The 20,588-nt window shown below is 45.1% G+C and overlaps 1 protein-coding gene across 1 annotated transcript in view; it reads left to right on the forward strand.

Moving 5' to 3' along the window:
- Positions 1-19,853, forward strand: part of ptprua (protein tyrosine phosphatase receptor type Ua) — a 489,507-nt gene extending 469,654 nt beyond the window's left edge. Inside the window, exons 26-28 of the mRNA XM_060904791.1 lie at positions 677-834; positions 9,418-9,553; positions 19,604-19,853. Of these exons, the coding sequence (XP_060760774.1) occupies positions 677-834; positions 9,418-9,553; positions 19,604-19,666 (357 nt within the window). The 3' untranslated portion in view covers positions 19,667-19,853. The remainder of the gene's footprint in view (positions 1-676; positions 835-9,417; positions 9,554-19,603) is intronic.
- Positions 19,854-20,588: the final 735 nt, after the last annotated feature.

The following is a 20,588-nucleotide window of genomic DNA, read 5'->3' on the forward strand; positions in this document are numbered from 1 at the left end:
ATTTTGACAAACCGAGCATTTTTTTTTAGTTTTGGGATATTCAATAAATAAAAACTTTATACAAAACGTCCGACAAAATCATTTCCACTTAGAATCTAAACAAACCGGTGAAATGACACTAGCAATTTGTGGAAAATGTGATAATAATAATAATAATTCTTGAAAAATAAAAATAAAAAATCCATTCTTACCATCAAATACTTTTATTCCATATTTTGTTGCTTTTTTGTATTTTTTTTTTGTGGGTTTTCCATTTCCTCCTTCTTTTTTTTTGCATTTGGAAAACCAACTTAAAGGTGCATTACCACCACCGACTGGGCTGGAGTGTAGACCAGGAGGTATTGGGGGGGGACATTTTCTTTTAGCTATTTCTGTTTCTTTTCTATACTTGATAGCAATTTTTTTGGGTTTTGTTTTTGAGTAGAGTTTTTATTTCATCCTCAGTTGGTTCAGCAACATTCTCCACCTTTTTATTTTCTCTATTCATGGTATATGACCTGATAGCCTAGTAGTAGAGTAGCCAATCAGAGCACGCGATTGCTCATATCCAGTGAATGTGGATAGGGTAAGAGACATATTATAATGGTGCATACAGAGATTTTTTTTTTTCAGCAAGAATCTCGGTCATGTTTTGTCTTTTCTCTGTCTTTTCATCATTTACTCTCTGGTTTTGAAGCTGCAGGAGGGTAACCTGGTGGTGCGTCACTTCCAGTTCCTGCGCTGGTCAGCCTACCGTGATATCCCAGACTCCAAAAAGGCCTTTCTCACTCTGTTGGTCCAAGTACACAAGTGGCAGAGGGAGTGTGGTGATGGTCGCATTGTAGTTCACTGCCTGTGAGTTTCCCAAAGCTCTTCTTTTTAAAAGAGAAATCCTGCTCCATGATCCAGATTTTTTTTAATCGCTCATCTTCCTGCTCCCATAGATCCCACATCAGCTGCACCTGTAAAGATGAATCTACAGTACATTAGGCACATAATCCATTTCTCTCTTCTGTAGTTTTTCTATTCTCTGATCCAAGAACATAACTCCTCTGGCAATATATGTTGGTCAGTTTTTCTTGGTTTCTGCATTAATGAGTCTTACAGATAGGTTAGAAATCACTCACTAATGTGCGCTTCATCTTTCAACATGACACAAAACTAATCTGTCTTTTTAACGGAGCTTCATATTAGAATATGGTGATGCATTGACCTGATTTTTGATGGCTTTGACCGTACAACGTCCATACAAACAATGAACGATGTACTGTACAGTGATGCTTGAAAGTTTGTGAACCCTTTAGAATTGTCTATATTTCTGCATAAATATGACTGTGGCAGCGGGGGCGTGGTCATGCGCCGGTCTGTGACAGGAGGGCGGAGTTGGGGAAGGTAAGTGGCAGAATCGCTACACCTGAGTGTAATTAACCTGTGTTTTGTGTGTGTTCTCCCCAGTAACCCGCCCTACTTAAGGAGGGAAAGGGAGAGCGGAAGGGAGCTTCTTCCCTGGCAGAGACGACAGTGTGTGTGTGTGCGTGCGTGTCTCTGCCTATTGGTTTAAATATTGTTAGACTGAAAAGTTCGGCAATAAAGCCTTCTGAGAACCTTGATCTCTGTCCTGCCGTCCTCTGTGCTCCACCCACACGCTATTCTCGCTACAGTGGTGCCGAAACCTGGGAAAAGGTGGAGCATCAGTCCTGCAGCCCCATGGAATCCTCCCCGTTCGCGGACTTGGTCCACGCCCTCACCACGGCTCAGCAGAGCCAGCACCAGGCACTCATCACGCTCCGGAAGGAGCAGGAGCGCCGCTTCGAAGCCCTGGTGCTGGCTCAGCAGGAAGATCGAGCGGCGTTCCGGCGTCTCCTCGCGTCAGCGGGGTCCACCAGCGCCCCGGCCGCGGGCCCGTCTCCCCTCACCTTAACTAAGATGGGCCCGCAGGACGACCCCGAGGCTTTCATCAGGTTGTTCAAGCGGGTCACCCAGTTGTTAATTCCAAAGAGCCGCCGGGAATTGGTATTCCAGGTGGCTCACTTTAATCCCATGGCTGGACACCTCGGGCAGGATAAGACACTCGCCCGGATAACGGCCCGATTCTTTTGGCCGGGGATTCGCGGCGACGTCCGTAAGTGGTGTACGGCGTGACGCGAATGCCAGTTAGTAAATCCAGCGGCCATTCCAAAAGCGCCCTTGCGCCCCCTACCATTAATCGAGACCCCATTCGAAAGAATTGGGATGGATCTCGTCAGGCCATTAGACCGGTCAACACGAGGGTACCGCTTTATATTGGTTCTGGTGGACTATGCAACGCGATACCCGGAAGCGGTGCCTCTTCGCAATATCTCAGCACGCAGTATTGCAGAGGCCCTCTTCCACGTCATCTCCCGGGTTGGAATCCCGAAAGAGATTCTGACTGACCAGGGCACCTCGTTTATGTCACGAACACTGAGCGAACTGTATGGGCTACTGGGTATTAAGCCGATCCGCACCAGCGTTTATCACCCACAGACGGACGGTTTAGTTGAACGGTTCAATCGCACCCTCAAGAATATTATCAAAAAATTCGTAAGTGAGGACGCACGTAACTGGGATAAGTGGCTCGAACCCTTGCTGTTTGTAGTGCGAGAGGTCCCCCAAGCCTCCACGGGGTTCTCCCCATTTGAATTATTATATGGGCGTAAGCCGCGCGGCATCTTAGATGTACTGCGGGAAAATTGGGAGGAGGGACCTTCACAGAGCAAAAACGAAATTCAGTACGTTATGGATCTGCGCGCAAAACTCCACACGCTCACCCACCTAACTCAGGAGAATTTGCGGCAGGCCCAGGAACAGCAAACCCGCCTGTACAACAAGGGCACGCGCCTTAGAGAGTTCACTCCAGGAGATAAGGTACTCGTCCTGTTGCCCACGTCGAGCTCCAAATTAATCGCCAAGTGGCAAGGACCCTTTGAGGTCACACGGTGAGTCGGGGACGTCGACTATGAGGTTAGACGAACGGACAGGGAGGGGGTGCTACAGATCTACCACCTCAATCTGCTTAAACTCTGGAAAGAGGAGGTCCCCGTGGCGTTGGTGTCGGTAGTTCCGGAGAAGGCGGAGCTGGGGCCGGAGGTCCAAAAAGGGACATTGGCATCTCGTACCTCTCCGGTCCCCTGTGGAGACCACCTCTCCCCGACCCAACTCATGGAGGTCGCCCAGTTGCAGGCCGAGTTTTCGGATGTATTCTCGCCCCTGCCCGGTCGCACTAACCTCATAGAACACCACATAGAGATGCCCCCGGGGGTGGTAGTGCGCAGCCGTCCTTATAGATTACCCGAACACAAAAAAAAGGTAGTTCGGGAAGAACTTCAGGCCATGCTCGAAATGGGCATCGTCGAGGAGTCCCACAGTGACTGGAGCAGCCCGGTGGTCTTAGTTCCTAAGGCCGACGGCTCGGTCCGGTTCTGTGTGGACTATAGAAAAGTCAACACGGTGTCTAAATTCGATGCGTACTCAATGCCTCGTATTGATGAGCTGCTCTATCGACTAGGCGCGGCTCGCTTTTACTCGACACTGGATTTGACGAAGGGATATTGGCAGATCCCCTTGACTCCATTATCCCGGGAGAAAACGGCCTTTTCCACACCGTTCGGCTTACACCAGTTCGTCACACTTCCGTTTGGGCTGTTTGGGGCGCCCGCTACGTTTCAGCGGCTGATGGACCGGGTCCTCCGGCCCCACGCCACCTACGCGGCCGCTTATCTAGACGACATCATTATTTATAGTAATGACTGGCAGCGGCACCTGCAACACCTGAGGGCCGTCCTTAGGTCGCTGAGGCGGGCGGGGCTCACTGCCAACCCGAAGAAGTGTGCGATTGGGCGGGTGGAAGTACGGTATCTGGGCTTCCACTTGGGTAACGGGCAGGTGCGTCCCCAAATTAATAAGACAGCAGCGATTGTGGCCTGCCCGAGGCCCAAGACCAAAAAGGGGGTGAGACAGTTCCTGGGGCTGGCTGGCTATTATCGTAGGTTTATACCTAATTATTCGGAAGTCACCAGCCCGCTGACTGACCTCACTAAAAAGGGGGCGCCAGATCCGGTCCAGTGGACGGAGCAGTGCCAGCGGGCTTTCTCTGAGGTAAAGGCTGCACTGTGTGGGGGGCCACTTTTGCACTCCCCTGACTTCTCTCTCCCTTTTTTGTTGCAGACGGATGCGTCGGACAGAGGACTGGGGGCCGTTTTGTCCCAGCAGGTGGGGGGAGAGGACCGCCCAGTGTTATACATCAGCCGAAAGCTGTCAGTGCGTGAGGGGCGCTACAGCACTATCGAGAAAGAGTGCCTGGCGATCAAGTGGGCGGTCCTCGCCCTCCGTTACTACCTGCTGGGGCGCTCTTTCACCCTCTGTTCGGACCACGCGCCCCTCCAGTGGCTCCACCGCATGAAGGATGCCAACACGCGGATCACCCGTTGGTATCTGGCGCTCCAACCTTTCAACTTCAAGGTGGTCCACAGGCCGGGGGCGCAGATGGTCGTGGCGGACTTCCTCTCCCGTCAAGGGGGGGGAGTCGGCTGCGGGCCGGACGGGCGCCCGGTCTGAGTCGGGCGGTGGGGGTATGTGGCAGCGGGGGCGTGGTCAAGCGCCGGTCTGTGACAGGAGGGCGGAGTTGGGGAAGTTAAGTGGCAGAATCGCTACACCTGAGTGTAATTAACCTGTGTTTTGTGTGTGTTCTCCCCAGTAAACCGCCCTACTTAAGGAGGGAAAGGGAGAGCAGAAGGGAGCTTCTTCCCCGGCAGAGACGACAGTGTGTGTGTGTGCGTGCGTGTCTCTGCCTATTGGTTTAAATATTGTTAGACTGAAAAGTTCAGCAATAAAGCCTTCTGAGAACCTTAATCTCTGTCCTGCCGTCCTCTGTGCTCCACCCACACGCTATTCTCGCTACAATGACCTAAAACATCATCAGATTTTCACACAAGTCCTAAAAGTAGATAAAGAGAACTCAGTTAAACAAATGAGACAAAAATATTATACTTGGTCATTTATTTATTGAGGAAAATGATCCAATATTACAAATGTGAGTGGCAAAAGTATGTGAACCTCTAGGACTAGCAGTTAATTTGAAGGTGAAATTAGAGTCAGGTGTTTTCAATCAATGGGATGACAATCAGATGTGAGTGGGCACCCTGTTTTATTTAAAGAACAGGGATTTATTAAAGCCTGATCTTCACAACACATGTTTATGGATGTGTATCATGGCACGAACAAAGAAGATTTCTGAGGACCTCAGAAAAAGTGTTGTTGATGCTCATCAGGCTGGAAAAAGTTACAAAACCATCTCTAAAGAGTTTGGACTCCACCAATCCACAGTCAGACAGATTGTGTACAAATGGAGGAAATTCAAGACCATTGTTATCCTCCCCAGGAGTGGTCGACCAACAAAGATCACTCCAAGAGCAAGGCGTGTAATAGTCGGCAAGGCCACAAAGGACCCCAGGGTAACTTCTAAGCAACTGAAGGCCTCTCTCACATTGGCAAATGTTAATGTTCATTAGTCCACCATCAGGAGAACACTGAACAACAATGGTGTGCATGGCAGGATTGCAAGGAGAAAGCTACTGCTCTCCAAAACGAACATTGCTGCTTGTCTGCAGTTTGCTAAAGCTCATGTGGACAAGCCAGAAGGCTACTGGAAAAATGTTTTGTGGACGGATGAGACCAAAATAGAACTTTTTGGTTTAAATGAGAAGCGTTATGTTTGGAGAAAGGAAAACACTGCATTCCAGCATAAGAACCTTATCCCATCTGTGAAACATGGTGGTGGTAGTATCATGGTTTAAAGCTTGTTTCGCTGCATCTGGGCCAGGACGGCTTACCGTCATTGATGGAACAATGAATTCTGAATTATACCAGCAAATTCGAAAGGAAAATGTCAGGACATCTGTCCATGAACTGAATCTCAAGAGAAGGTGGGTCATGCAGCAAAACAACGACCCTAAGCACCCAAGTCGTTCTACCAAAGAATGGTTAAAAAAAGAATAAAGTTAATGTTTTGGAATGGCCAAGTCAAAGTCCTGAGGCCTCATTTATAAAACTTTGCGCAGGATTTACGCCAGAAGATGGCGTGCACATGAAACTCAGAATGTGCGTGCGCACAGAAATATTCTGATTTATAAAACCGTGCGCACGCACGTTCCACACCAATTTCCCTTTAGAAATCACAATCCACTCTAAATTTGTGGCACCTGTGCATACCTCAAGACACACCCACAATTGCCTATAAATATTCAGTGAAACGCCCTTAATGAATATTGATATCTGTGGACAACATGCCCAAAACAGAAGGAAAGACAAAGAAGTGCAACTTCACCGACTGTGAAATTGAAGTGCTAGTAGGTGAAGTGGAGCAGCGTCGAGCTGTTTTGTTTGGAGGCCATAGTACGGGAGTTACAAATGCGAAAAAAACATGTGAATGGCAGCATGTGGCCGATGCGGTCAATTCTGTAGCTTCACAAGGCCGTACTATGGAAGATGTAAAAAAAAAAATGGTCCGACATAAAGGTGGATGCCAAGAAGAGGATCGCGGCACACCGCCAAAGCGTCCGTGCAACGGGCGGGGGGAAGGGGGAGCCGGAGCTCACCCCACTGGATCAAAAACTGGCTGGCATTATAGGGGAAACCCTCCTGAGTGGAGTTGTGCATGAGGAGGAGGATGACACCGATGCTGGGCCACATGAACCAGCCGAGGACTCGGGTATGTAATTTTTTTTTTTGGTTGTGTATCAAGGAACCACCTCACATTGCACGTGTGCCCCCTTGTTTGAAATGGGTGTGAAATTAATTGAAATGAGTCTTCATCCAGTAAAAGTATTTTATTAACAAAAAAATTCCCTCGCAGTTGCTGGGTGTGCCAATGAGGCCAGCAGTGTGTCGGCTGCGGCAGCGGAGGTCCCAAGGACGTCCACGGCCTCCGATGCATGTGCATCCATGCCGAAACCAGCTACCAGCGCCTGTATCCTAACAGATTCAGTGCTGCAGGTGCAGAGGGAACATGTGGATGCCGTCCGCGAGGTCGCCCGGGAGTTAAAAGAAATAAAAAATGAGTTGTCTGCATTAAATGCCAGCATTAAAGAATTTCTTAAAAAGTAATCATTTGTTTCCATACCTAATTATTTACAAGCGGCGCATCACCTCCTCGCGCTGGCGCACGGGTCCTGCGTTTGGCTGGAATGCCTGAGGATAGGGATCGGGGTCGACCTCTTCAGCTTGCAAAGGCACGTTTTGTAGCTGTGCCACATTGTGCAGCACAGCACAGGCCCTAACAATCCTACAGACCTTTTCGGGTCTGTAACATAGCGCTCCCCCCGTGGCATCCAGACAACGCCATCTGCCCTTCAGGAGCCCGATGGTGCGCTCCACAACAGCGTGTGCCTGGCTGTGGCGCAGGTTGTAAGTGGTCTCCTCAGGCGTTTTGGGGTTCATAAATGGCGTGAGCAGCCACCATTTCAGCGGATACCCACTGTCACCTACAACATAACTGAATGAGTAAAGGGTTGAATATTTAGAAATGGTCTAAGAATGGTTACAAATACTTTCAGGATTTACGCATTAATCACCCGCACCCAGAAGCCAACCATCGCGCACAGCTCCAGCATCCAGTCTCCGCCCAACGCTGCTATGTCTCAATATAAATGAATTATGGGTTGAACCAGGCCACCGGGCGACAACATTTGTGAGGACCATGTCCGCGTCACATATAACTTGGACATTGAGGGAATGAAAATGCTTCCTGTTAACAAAGGCAAATTCATTTTCACTCAGTGCCCTTATAGCAATATGAGTGCAGTCAATAGCACCGATCACATTTGGGAAATCGGACTTTGCTGCAAATTGCACTTTTTTATTTGCCTGTTCACCCACCGTGTAAGGAAACTTGATGTAGTTTGGTGATAAACCAATTACACCTCCTAACACTTCTGGCAAAATGCGGCTGAAGGTTGGCTGCGATATCCCAGACCTGTCAGCCAGTTCTCGCTGAAAAGTGCCAGTGGCCAGAAAGCCGATGCAAGTCAGCACTTGCAGCGAGACTGGGATGGCATGATTCCGGCGGGTACCTCTCTCCAACGCTGGGCCCAACTCAGCTATCAGGTGTAAAAGGACAGCTCGTGGCAATCTGAATCGGCTCATGAGCCACTCATCGTCATTGGCCAACAAATGTTGTTGGTCTCTGAAGACTCGCTCTCTCCTAATTCTTCCATTTGCCACATCCTCGAGCAAGGCCAAATACGCCATAGTGCATCATAAGACCTACCACGGCAAATCCCTCTTATATACTATTTACAGAGTAGGCAACCTAACAAGCAACATGTGTGATAGCCTAATAATCAATATTGAAAAATGACACAACATGCATGAAAGCCATAAGTGGATAATTAACAAAACTTAGCCTACTGCTTATGTTGCAAAAACATGCAATGTATAGCCTATCAATTTGTCTTTATTGCCTTAAATAAGATGTTATTTTTGACAAGTGCACAAAATTAAGGATTATAAATGTTAAGTCAGTCACGTCTTTGATGCGCGATGTTATGTTTGTGTTAAACTTCAATTATTGAACCAATTTCGGGTCGTTCTCCCCGTTTCCTCCTGAGGTCGCATTTTCCGCGTTTCCCTTTTTTTTGTGTGTACGCATGGGTCAGAGCTTGCGTGGAGGTGCACACATTTTGCCGTCAAGTTCACTTTTTATAAATACCGAAGCGTGCGTAGAATGTGGCGTACGCATTCTTTTGTGCATACGCATCGTTTATAAATGAGGCCCCTGATCTTAATCCAATCAAAATGTTGTGGAAGGACCTGAAGCGAGCAGTTCATGTGAGGAAACCCTCACATGAACCCTTTATCTGGATGGCAGCTTTGCGTTTCCGTGTGGCCTGATTGTAACATACTGATGAAAGTGAAAGGTAATGCAACAAGGAAAGTCAATTGTGTTCACTTCAGCATTAAATTCTTTAAAAATCAATATGTGCAGATTGTTTTCCCCTTAAGAGGCAATGTGGTGAAAGACTGAAGGGTTTGCTTCACTTTTATTCTCAAGTCATAAATGAATAGCAACACCATCTGTGAATTCTGTACTGGATTTGTGTAGTGCATGTTTGCACACAGTGTGTTTGCTTTTCATTCTGGCACAGAATTTTCTTTGCACTTGTTAATGCTGAAAATGTCTGTTTGCTTTTGATGGTCCCACAGCAGCTTAAATGCTTGTCACAATGTTTGTTTCCAGCTGCCTCTTTTTACACTCACTTACTTATGCATTTAATGTATATTGTACTGAACCACTGGCGTAAATCCTGCCAAAACATAGTGTATTGAACTACTGGATTAAAACCCATGCCAACACACACACATGACTTCCTCCTTTAAAGCGGTTTAAAAAATAAATGTATGCCTGTCCTCTATGTCTTTCAGGAATGGAGGTGGGCGCAGTGGCACGTTCTGTGCTTGCACCATGATAATGGAGATGATTGGGCACCACAGCATGGTGGATGTCTTCTATGCTGTCAAGACTCTCCGTAACTCCAAGACTAACATGGTGGAGACTATGGTAAATTGAAAATTGTGTTTTGGATGGCCATGTATTTGTAAAAATCATTGTTAACTCTGTAACTAGATTATTGTACTCTACGGTACCCTACTCAATGATGGGTTTGAAAAGAGTAGGGGAGAGCAGGGAGACTTGGGACAAATTTTCAGTTTTTGTAGATTGTGTGAAATTCTTTGCGTCACATTCATATCACATTAGAGAATAGTTACTGTACCCTCTTACCACAACATGAGTTTCTCAGCTTGTCACATAAACTGGCCTTCAGGCTTCGCTTTTTCTGTCATTATTATTTTTTTGTGGGGAGACATGAGACATTGACGGGGGACATGGGACATTATGTTGGGAGACTTGGGACATAGTGGGGAGATATGGAACAAAAATAAAATACCTAGGCCTACAGGTTTAATTTTCATTTATTATCCAAACTTGTAGCATATGAACTGTATAAACACTGGTACAAATGCTGGTTCTGGGTTCAAGCCCCGTGACCAGCGAGGGCCTTTCTGTGTGGAGTTTGCATGTTCTCCCCGTGTCCGCGTGGGTTTCCTCAGGGTGCTCCGGTTTCCCCCGCAGTCCAAAGACATGCAGGTTAGGTTAACTGGTGACTCTAAATTGACCGTAGGTGTGAATGTGAGTGTGAATGGTTGTCTGTGTCTATGTGTCAGCCCTGTGATGACCTGGCGACTTGTCTAGGGTGTACCCCGCCTTTCACCCGTAGTCAACTGGGATAGGCTCCAGCTTGCCAGCGACCCTGTACAGGATAAACGGTTAGTGATAATGGATGGATGGATGGATGGATAATGCTGGTACAGCGATAGAAAAATGTCAGTTTACCTAAAACCTGATGAAACAAAACAGTTCCGTCCTCAGTTCACTGAGTGGCATGGTGATGCAGTGGTTAGGACTGTCGCCTCACAGTGAGAAGGTTCTGGGTTCGAACCTTATGGCTGACAGTTTGCATGTTCTCCCCATGTCTGTGCGGGTTTCCTCTGGGTCCTCTGGTTTCCCCTGCAGTTTAAAGACATGCAGATTAGGTACAATGGGGCCACTGTAATTGGAACAACCCGTAGTGGTTTCCCAGCCATATGTACACATGTATCTAGCTATGGCAAAGCTAAATAAATTAAATAAGTTTACTCCTCATGCAGGGACACACCCACATTTTTAACAAACAATTTTATATTTGTAAACTACAAGAAAAAACCTGTAACATGAACTGTCCCAACTCTCCCCATCTGGCCATTTTGGAAAAAAAAATCCTTAATCCCCTCCCCCAGAATTTAAGTTTAATAAATAATACTATATATGGTAACTCTAGGCTACAGACTTTAATTCTTAACAAATCCCGAATTCAGCTGTGTATATTACACCATAGAATGGAGGTGGAGGTGAAGTAGAAAATACACGTTTTGGTTGATAAATATATTGAACTGCACAGACCTTACTGCAGTGTCCAGGTCCGTGGCTCCAAAAGAAGTCGGTTACTCTAAGTCAGTGCTTCTCAATTATTTTCTGTTACGCCCCCAGGAAGAAGAAAACATTTCGTGCCCCTTCACTCTCCGCCTCGACTATAAATAGTATAATTTGTCTATAAAATTGTTATAATACTTATAACAATGGTGCTAGGTGTACTTATAATATAAGTACACCTCTGCATAACATTGTATCCTTTTTAACATTAAAGAAAACAAAAAAGAAAGAAATATAGATCAACTTACAACAAAGAATAACTTTATTAACACTGTTTTTTAGTCTGTAACAGAAAAGATTTAAAGTCCATCAAAGTGCTTGCAATTTGCAAAATAATAATAAAAAAATAAAACTTATTTAAACTATAAACATTTTAACAGACTAATTCGGTCCTTTTCAAATAGTGGGGCGTGCCCCGTTTGATACTGAAAAATAACTCCTCATCTCATCTCATTATCTCTAGCCGTTTTATCCTGTTCTACAGGGTCGCAAGCAAGCTGGAGCCTATCCCAGCTGACTACGGGCGAAAGGCGGGGTACACCCTGGACAAGTCGCCAGGTCATCACAGGGCTGACATATAGGTGGGGTTTACATTAGACCGTATCAGCGGATCATCAGATTAACGTTTTTAAAAACGATTAGCGTGCACACAGCAACGCCAATACACGGATACACTAATCACATGACTAATTCGGCACGTAAGTTGATGTGTCAGTGCGGCTCATCGCTTCCTCCTCAGCGGCTGGGCTCCAAATCACTCCGCCCTGAACAGCGAGTGCCCTCTGGAGGGTGCGCACTCCGGCCCTGCGCAGCTCACAGAGCGCGCGAGTGAAGCGCACGAGCAGTGATTCGGGACTGAGCCGCTGTGCGCAAGTCACTTACCACTTGCAAGTGGAAGGATGGCAAGCCTAAAGACAATCATAACTACACAATGGGCAGTATTTGCATCAGTATTTGCAGTATTTTCATACTTTTATACTCTTTAATGAAAGGTGATACAAGGCGGAAGTCCACGCCGTTTTTCAGCAGACGCGTCACATGACCAACGCCAGCGAATCAGGAAGGTGGATGTCAGTGACGTTGTCCAATGACGACGCCAGCTAGAGCTCAGCACAGCGTATCCGCGTATTCTCAATGTTTACACAGCACCGGACCAGACACGATCTGGATTGAATACGTGGACCCTGGCGGATTCCCGTTTCCCGGCGTTTCCAGGCGTTTTAATGTAAACGGACAGTGCATCCGCGAAGAAAACGAGACAGATACGGTCTAATGTAAACTTGGCCATAGACACAGACAACCATTCACACTCACATTCACACCTACGGTCAATTTAAAGTCACCAGTTAACCTAACCTGCATGTCTTTGGACTGTGGGGGAAACCGGAGCACCCGGAGGAAACCCACGCGGACACGGGGAGAACATGCAAACTCCACACAGAAAGGCCCTCGCCGGCCATGGGGCTCGAACCCGGACCTTCTTGCTGTGAGGCGACAGTGCTAACCACTACATCACCGTGCCGCCCACTGAAAAATAAAATTAAATAAAATCAATAAATAATAATAAATTCAAATTGATCAGCAACATTAACTCAGGAGCACAATATATAATGCACTTTAACCTACAAAAGAAAAATTAATAAAACTATTTGTGCTGATATTTTTTTTTTATCAAAATGAGGAAGTCAGGATTAATGGCTACAATGAGCATGTTTTGCAGTGCACAGCTTTTCGAAGCAGGGTTTGAAGCATGATACTGCAACTCTCAGCTCCTGCTCAATGTTTAGCTGGGACCTGTACTTGGTCTTCAGTGCAGCAGCAGCAGAGAAGCCAGTCTCACAAAGATAAGATGTTGCAAAGGGAAGAAGAATGCCCATAGCCCTCTGCCCTAAGAGTGGATACCGCCTCTCTACACTCAGCCAGAATTCACTCAGTGTCTGTGATGTGAACCTCAGTCTCAATGTGGAGTCAGATGTCATGTCAATGAACTGGTCCTCCTCTGCAGAGCTGAAACCAGTTGGAGCTGGTGCATTGAAAGGATCTCTCACCCAGTCATACTGGGAACTGTTTTCAGGGAAGTACTTTTTAAAGAATCCCATCAGTGATGAGATATGCTGCTTAATACATGGAATCACTGAGGTGGCATCATAGTCAGTAGTGTCAAGAAATTCATGCAGGTTCTCGAATGAATCAGTATTTCCTTCATCAAGTCGCCTGCCCCACATTGCAAGCTTTTGAGTGAAAGAGCTGATCTTGTCTGTGACCTGAGGGAGGTGTTTATCTTTCCCTTGAAGCTGTAGATTTAGTTCATTTAGCTTTCCAAATATGTCACTCAGGTAGGCCAGTCTCGCCAGGAAGTTCTCATCACTACATTTTTCTGCGACTTCATACTTGTGCTCCTGCTCCAAAAACATTCTTATCTGCCCTCTGAGCTCAAAAACTCGGGACAAGACTTTTCCTCGTGACAGCCACCTTGCTTCACTGTGAAACAGCACAGCTTGATGTTCAGCTCCCATCTCCTCCCATACCCCTTTTCCACCAAATCAGTTCCAGGGCTGGTTCGGGGCCAGTGCTGGTGCTGGTTCACAACTCGTTCAACTTGCGAGCCAGCTGAGAACCAGTTTGCTTTTCCATAGCTCGCAGTGCTAAGGGAAGCCACGTCATTACGTCATTGTATATGTCAGTTACGTCGCTACATTTGCATAAATCTTGGCGCGAATATCGAAGCAAAAACAACACGGAAGAAGCAGCAGCAGCAACAACAACAATAATAATAATAATGGATGACTTCGCGTTTGTACAGCTGCTGCTTCTCGTCGCTTAAAAATGGCGATCTTTCATGGTCTTGTTATTGTTGTTGGTCTTAACAACTCCGCCCCCCCGCTGATGTAAGTGGTTCTTTCCTCTGGCCCAGCAGAGAGTTGGTGCTAGCCTGGAACCAGTTTTTCTGGCCCCAGAGCCAGTTCTTTGTCAGTGGAAACAGAAAACCCAGTTCCAAACTAAGTACTGGCCCCGAACCAGCCCTGGAACTGCTTTGGTGGAAAAGGGGCAACAGATAGCAGAGAAGACTCTTGTCTTTAGTGGTCTGGTCTTTATAAAATTGACTACACCTAAAATGTCAGTCATAACCTCACTTAATTCAGAGGAAAGGTGCCTTGATGCCAGTGCTTCTCTGCGTATAACACAGTGTGTCCACTCAGCATTAGGTGAGGCCTTCTTGATGAGTGCCCGAAGTCCTTTTCTCATCCCTGCCATGGTCTGTGCACCATCACTGCAAACACCAATGCAGTTAGCCCACTTTAGCCCATTCTCAGTCAGGAAGCAGTCCAGCATTTTGAATAGCTCTTCAGCTGTGGCTCTGTCTCTGACATATTTACAAAAAAGTAGATCCTCACACAGGGAGTTTGTCATGTCAAAACGTACATAAGCAATAAACAAAAAATCTTTGTTGCTGTCAGTTGCTTCATCGAATTGTAAGGCAAAACGTTTGTCTTTGAGTTTATCTACCAGCTGTTCTTGAAGATCGTTAGCAATGTCATTTATACGTCTGGCGACAGTGTCATTGGACAGAGGGATAGTTTTGATTTTGGCAGCACTTGTGTCATCCGGCATGACAGAAACCATGTCTAATGCTGCAGGCAGTATCAGCTCCTCTGCTATGGTGTGGGGTTTTTTGCACTGAGCAATTTGGTACGCCACCTTATATGATGCTAACAGTGCTCGCTGGTTTATTGAAATAGCATTCACAAAGCAGGATGATTGTTGGCAATATTCGGCACGTTTTCGCTGAAAAAACTCAAGCAGCTTATCAGCGTTATTGGGGTGTAATGTCTTTAAGTGACGCCTTAATTTGTTTGGCTTCATACTGTCCACTGCCAACATTTTTAGACACAGTAAACACACCAGTCTTTCCTCGTTTCCCACCGTAGTCACAGTGAAGCCGAGCACTACATACGTACGCTTCGTCATATTTCCTCGTCTTAGCTTTCGGGAGACTGTCGTTTGTCTTATTATCTCTGTCTCTCTCTGCCTTTCTTTTCATCCCTGTTAAATATTTTTCCATGGTGTCTACCCGATAGCACTAATACTCCCCGCGCACACCCTGGCAATGAGCGCGCCACTGCCACCTACTGTAATGGATGTGCAATTACACTTTATTCTAGTACGGCAAAAAGCATATTCCCCCGGGGTCACACGCACCCCCCCCCGGCATCGTACTGCCCCCCCCCAGGGGGCGCGCCCCACTATTTGAGAAGGACTGCTCTAAGTCACAACATCTAACTTCTGATGGAATCTAAAACCCGATTGGGTGAAATTAATTTATGTGAATACCAACTGTCCCAAGTCTCCCCTACTGCAGAGAGTAGTAAAGAGTAGTTGAACCTCAAAACAACTGAGCAGATCTGAGGGGCTTTACAGCTCATTGGAGTGGTGGGAAATTACCTTGTATTTAATACTCTGTGTGTAACTCTTTTCAAAAATTTCCCAAAACTCATTAAGATCACATGATCATCATTGTGGTCTGAAGGTATGAATGTGTGAAACCCGTCTCATTGGCCATCCATCCATCCATCCATCCATCCATCCATTATCTAAATAGCTTATCCATATATAGCTGGATCCTATCCTACCTGACTTATAAGTGCCGAAAAACTTTACAAAACTTTTATTAATTTTCTTTGTCCTCATGTATGGCCAACAGTCCATAAATTACCAAGCACATTCACAGCATAGCTGATTTCCATTTAGTGACGTCTACAAAACTCCTTAAAAAGCAACTGTCACAGACAGCGGAAAATGACAAAACGCAGACCAAACAGTGAAAGAAGAGGAATTTGTCAGGGGCAGAAATTGAAGTTCTTTTGACTCACATCCACAGAAATGATAGAACTGATGACTCAAAAGTGTTGCACAGGATTACAAATAAGATGCATCAAAACCCCAACCAGTCCTTATACACCCTATCCCATTTGGTGCAGTATGTATTAAATTTTCCAGTAATGCCAGCTCAACCTTTGCACTGTGTAGTCGAGCACAAGTACAAACTTTGAGAGGATGGCATTTCTTTTGTCTTAATTAAATGGCGAGCTTTTGGATTCCTTTCTTTTAAACCAATATGGGTTTCACAAAACGCTCTTTAAATTTGTGTGTGCCATTGAAACGAACAAATTATTTTAAACAATATAAGCTCAATCCAGATATAAAATTAAGCGTATCAGACGCTCGCTGGCCGTGCTGTGAAAATTGTGCATGCAGACGCTCATCTAAGTTTCTATTATCTGTCACTGCTAAACTCTTGAATATTTTCTATTGTGAATACTATCATTAAAAAGCTTATAATTTCTGCTTTCCAAAGAAATGTATCTTAAGATCTGTTCAGTACTTTGGGAGGAACTGCAAGTTGAAGTTGGTACAACAGAGTAAAAACTGCTCGCGTGATGTCGGGAAACTGCCGGTGCTTTTCTTTTTGAGTCAGGATATCTCTCTCTCTCTCTTCTGATCAGTTTCCAATTGGATTCCTCTTGACTATCAATCAGATAACTTTTATAGGGATGTTCTCTCTCACTGTTTCTGATGAAGGATTCAACAAAATTTTCTGTCTGCTAGTTTTGATGTTAAGCTTCACAGGAGGCTTTGAAGTGAGTTTCATAGCTTTACCTACTTTTTTTTTCTCATCTCATCTCATCATCTCTAGCCACTTTTTCCTGTTCTACAGGGTCGCAGGCAAGCTGGAGTCTATCCCAGCTGCCTACGGGTGAAAGGCGGGGTACACCCTGGACAAGTCGCCAGGTCATCACAGGGCTGCCACATAGACACAGACAACCATTCACACTCACATTCACACCTACGGTCAATTTAGAGTCACCAGTTAACCTAACCTGCATGTCTTTGGACTGTGGGGGAAACCGGAGCACCCGGAGGAAACCCACGGGGAGAATATGCAAACTCCACACAGAAAGGCCCTCGCCAGCCACGGGGCTCGAACCCGGACCTTCTTGTTGTGAGGCGACAGCGCTAACCACTACACCACCGTGCCGCCCTACTTTTTTTTTTTCCAAATCAAACTGATTCATGTAAATAAATAATTATTTTAGAATATAACTAATTGTTTTGATGAAAAATATTGAGATCTTAGTGGTCGGAATGAGATTGTAAAAAACTGGAAGTCAGAAATGTGAGTGTCAGTTTCAGTTCAGTGAACTGGAATTGTTTATTGGATGTAGCTCACAGTTTTTTCGAGGTTAGACTTGAAAGCTGTGAATATTATCATTTATATTCTTTCATGTAAACATTAGTAGGCCCTATTTTGAGAAATAAAAAGGCCTACAGAGCACAAAGAGAGGATTAGAAATAATCTTATTGCTTTTTTATTGAGTGTACCGATTTAACGTTTTTACCAAATTAGCATACTTGATACTAATTAAATACTAATTTGCATAATTTGTTTTTACTCATTTTTCAAACTTTCCATTCAGTATACAACCATCTATGTGCCTGCCAATTTCCTTGTAAATATCTTGAAAAATAAAAAGGTTATTAAGAAAAAAACATTTGATCTCATTGGTTAATGAGGCTCATTTTGGACCATGTGATCCTCATACAGAACATTACGGCAGTTTTCTAAAAATTAAGCTGTTTTTTTCGGTCTTTGATTTGTAATATTTCAAGAATGGATAAACATATTTTAATTCTGTAAAAAGTATGTTGTTCTGCATCAGTGTTGTAGTCGAGCCACTAAACCTTGAGTCTGAGTCCAGTCTCAAGTCCTCAGTGTTCAAGTCAAGTCCATCCATCCATCCAGCCATTATCTGTAGCCACTTATCCTGTACAGGATCGCAGGCAAGCTGGAGCTTATAGTCAAGTCCAAGTCATTAAAAAAAAATTTCTAGTCGAGTCCGAGTTGAGTCCACTATTGAGCTGAGTTGAGTCCAAGTCCAAGACTCCAACCGCACCATTTGATGGTGGCTGTTTCAGCACCATTAACATTAGTCTGTTCCTGAACATGACGAATGAACAGGTGAATGTGCTTCTCTTTGTCAGGGAGTGTGAAGTATTCTGTCAGAGATGGTTGGGAGACGGATGTAAGTGAAGAAGGTGTGTTTATTAATACAAGTGAAGACGGTAAACAATCCAGAACGGCAGGCAAAATCGTAGAACAGTGAAATGGGCAATAGTTCGAAAGAGGCACAAACAGGCTATCATAGACTTGGCAGAATCAAAGACGAGAAACAGGAAATCAGGGATCAGGAAACCAAACAAGGAAATAAGGCTTGGTAATGTGTCAGCAACACAACTCAATACTTCGCAAAGTAAGTATATTTTCACAGTTTTTATATCGCCACACTGATTGCACCTTAATCCTGTGCAGGTGCGAGTCATTTACGGCACGCACACGAGAGTCCGCTTGGTGTGCACGCTGTACGGAGCGTGTCCGAGAGTCTATCTGATGCACGCACCAAGGCGCGCAGGAGTGACACTCTTGCACGAAATTAATACAAAAATGAATGCAGATATAAATATTTTATGGCAAATTATTATGGCATGTTACAAAAAATCCGAGTCCTTGTCTCCAATTTACAAGCCTCAATGCAGTTAATGTACAAATCTGAGTCCAAGTCTCTCGTCGTCAGTGCTCAAGTCCAAGTCAAGTCACAAGTCCTTAAAATTAGGGCACGAGTCGGACTCGAGTACTACAAGGCTGTTCTGCATTCAATTCTGAATCCACTGAGAGCAGTTTCAAGCAATTTGGATTGAATTTTCTTTTTATATGCCTAATAAAATTGCAGTACTTTATCCCAGTTATACGATTTGAAGCCTATCAGTTGCAATCACACAAATTTGTACTGGCTGTTCACAAATGCCACATTTCTTGTGTAAACACTCTTGAAAATTATTTAGAAATTGATCCAGTTGTATCCAACTTGATAAACGATGTTCAAAGAAAGTACCGTAAGCACTTTAGGTTAGTAAATATCTCATCTCATCTCATTATCTCTAGCCGCCTTATCCTTCTACAGGGTCGCAGGCAAGCTGGAGCCTATCCCAGCTGACTACGGGCGAAAGGCGGGGTACACCCTGGACAAGTCACCAGGTCATCACAGGGCTGACACATAGACACAGACAACCATTCACACTCACATTCACACCTACGGTCAATTTAGAGTCACCAGTTAACCTAACCTGCACGTCTTTGGACTGTGGGGAAAACCGGAGCACCCGGAGGAAACCCACGCGGACACGGGGAGAACATGCAAACTCCACACAGAAAGGCCCTCGCCGGCCACGGGGCTCGAACCCAAACCTTCTTGCTGTGAGGCGACAGCGCTAACCACTACACCACCGTGCCGCCCAGTAAATATCTCATGACCAAAAAAAAAAAAAGTCCAAGGTTGAGTCCACTTTCTTTGATATTGAAATGTTTAGTAAGATATGAGGCCTCCTATTTTGTTCTTCCTGGTTGATTTCAAACCCTTCAGGATTCTGAAAGCTTCCTTAAATGAGCTGGAGTCTTTCTCAGACCGTCTGATCTTGTCAGATCGAGCCAAATCTGATTGATGTTGTTTTTATTTTCCATTTCAGGAGCAGTATCGGTTCTGTTATGACTTCGCTTTGGAGTACCTGGACTGTTTAGAGGTCAGATAACACCTGAAGTAGTGACCAGAGAAGCGATGAAAGAGCAACCGAGCCTTTCGGAGACCTTCGATGTCGTTTTCTTTCCTTTACCGGTCTCTCAGGCCTGGATGAACGAGTCTTTCATGTTCACCTTTTTATTGTGGTGAAAAAAAAAATTTAAAAATACAAGAAAAAAAAAACAAGCAGAGTTACAGGCATGGGAGTCATGGTTATTTCACCTTTGTATTATACTTGTTTTGTTTCATCGGGCAAAAAAATATATAATCTCAACAGACTCTTCTAGGAAATGGCAGTCCCAGTTTCCTACATGGTAATGCTCAATTTCCTGGTTACAATTTATCCAGTCTGGTTTGATTTTGATTCCTGGAGCTCAGCCAATCTCTGCCTTATTCACTGAGCACGCCAAACACATCATATTCTAACAAAGCCAATTCAATGGCAAGACTGCGGCAACAACAAACATATATATAGAATGTGTGTCGTCATATTTTCTTCACATGGTGGATAAGTAACACCTTGCTTTTAATGAAGAATGATCTGAAAGGACTATGAATATGTAATGTAATGTAGTAAGAAATGAGATCTACAGCAGAGGGTTTTTTTGTTTGTTTTTTTAAAAAGGTGGATTTGGGATCGGTGTCAGTATGTCAGCCGGCAGTCCAGAAGCGATGCAACGGTGGTGTTGAGTTAATTTATTGATTTGTGTAAATAACATGAAGATTTTGCAAACTCTGTTTCCAGATGTTGTCTTTGACTTGCCAGTACATTCGTTTTTGTGTGCCTGTGTATTAAGAGGACCACTCATGCATCAGCATGCCTGTTGTACTGTCCATGTCTCATTGCGATCTCAGATATGGTCTGTATTGGCCATCTTGTGCAGTATCTTTGCTTTCATCGAGACCGATGTAAAAATCCTGGGTAGAGGTGGGGT

Source organism: Neoarius graeffei, chromosome 22, assembly GCF_027579695.1.
Source record: "Neoarius graeffei isolate fNeoGra1 chromosome 22, fNeoGra1.pri, whole genome shotgun sequence".
NCBI lineage: Eukaryota > Metazoa > Chordata > Actinopteri > Siluriformes > Ariidae > Neoarius > Neoarius graeffei.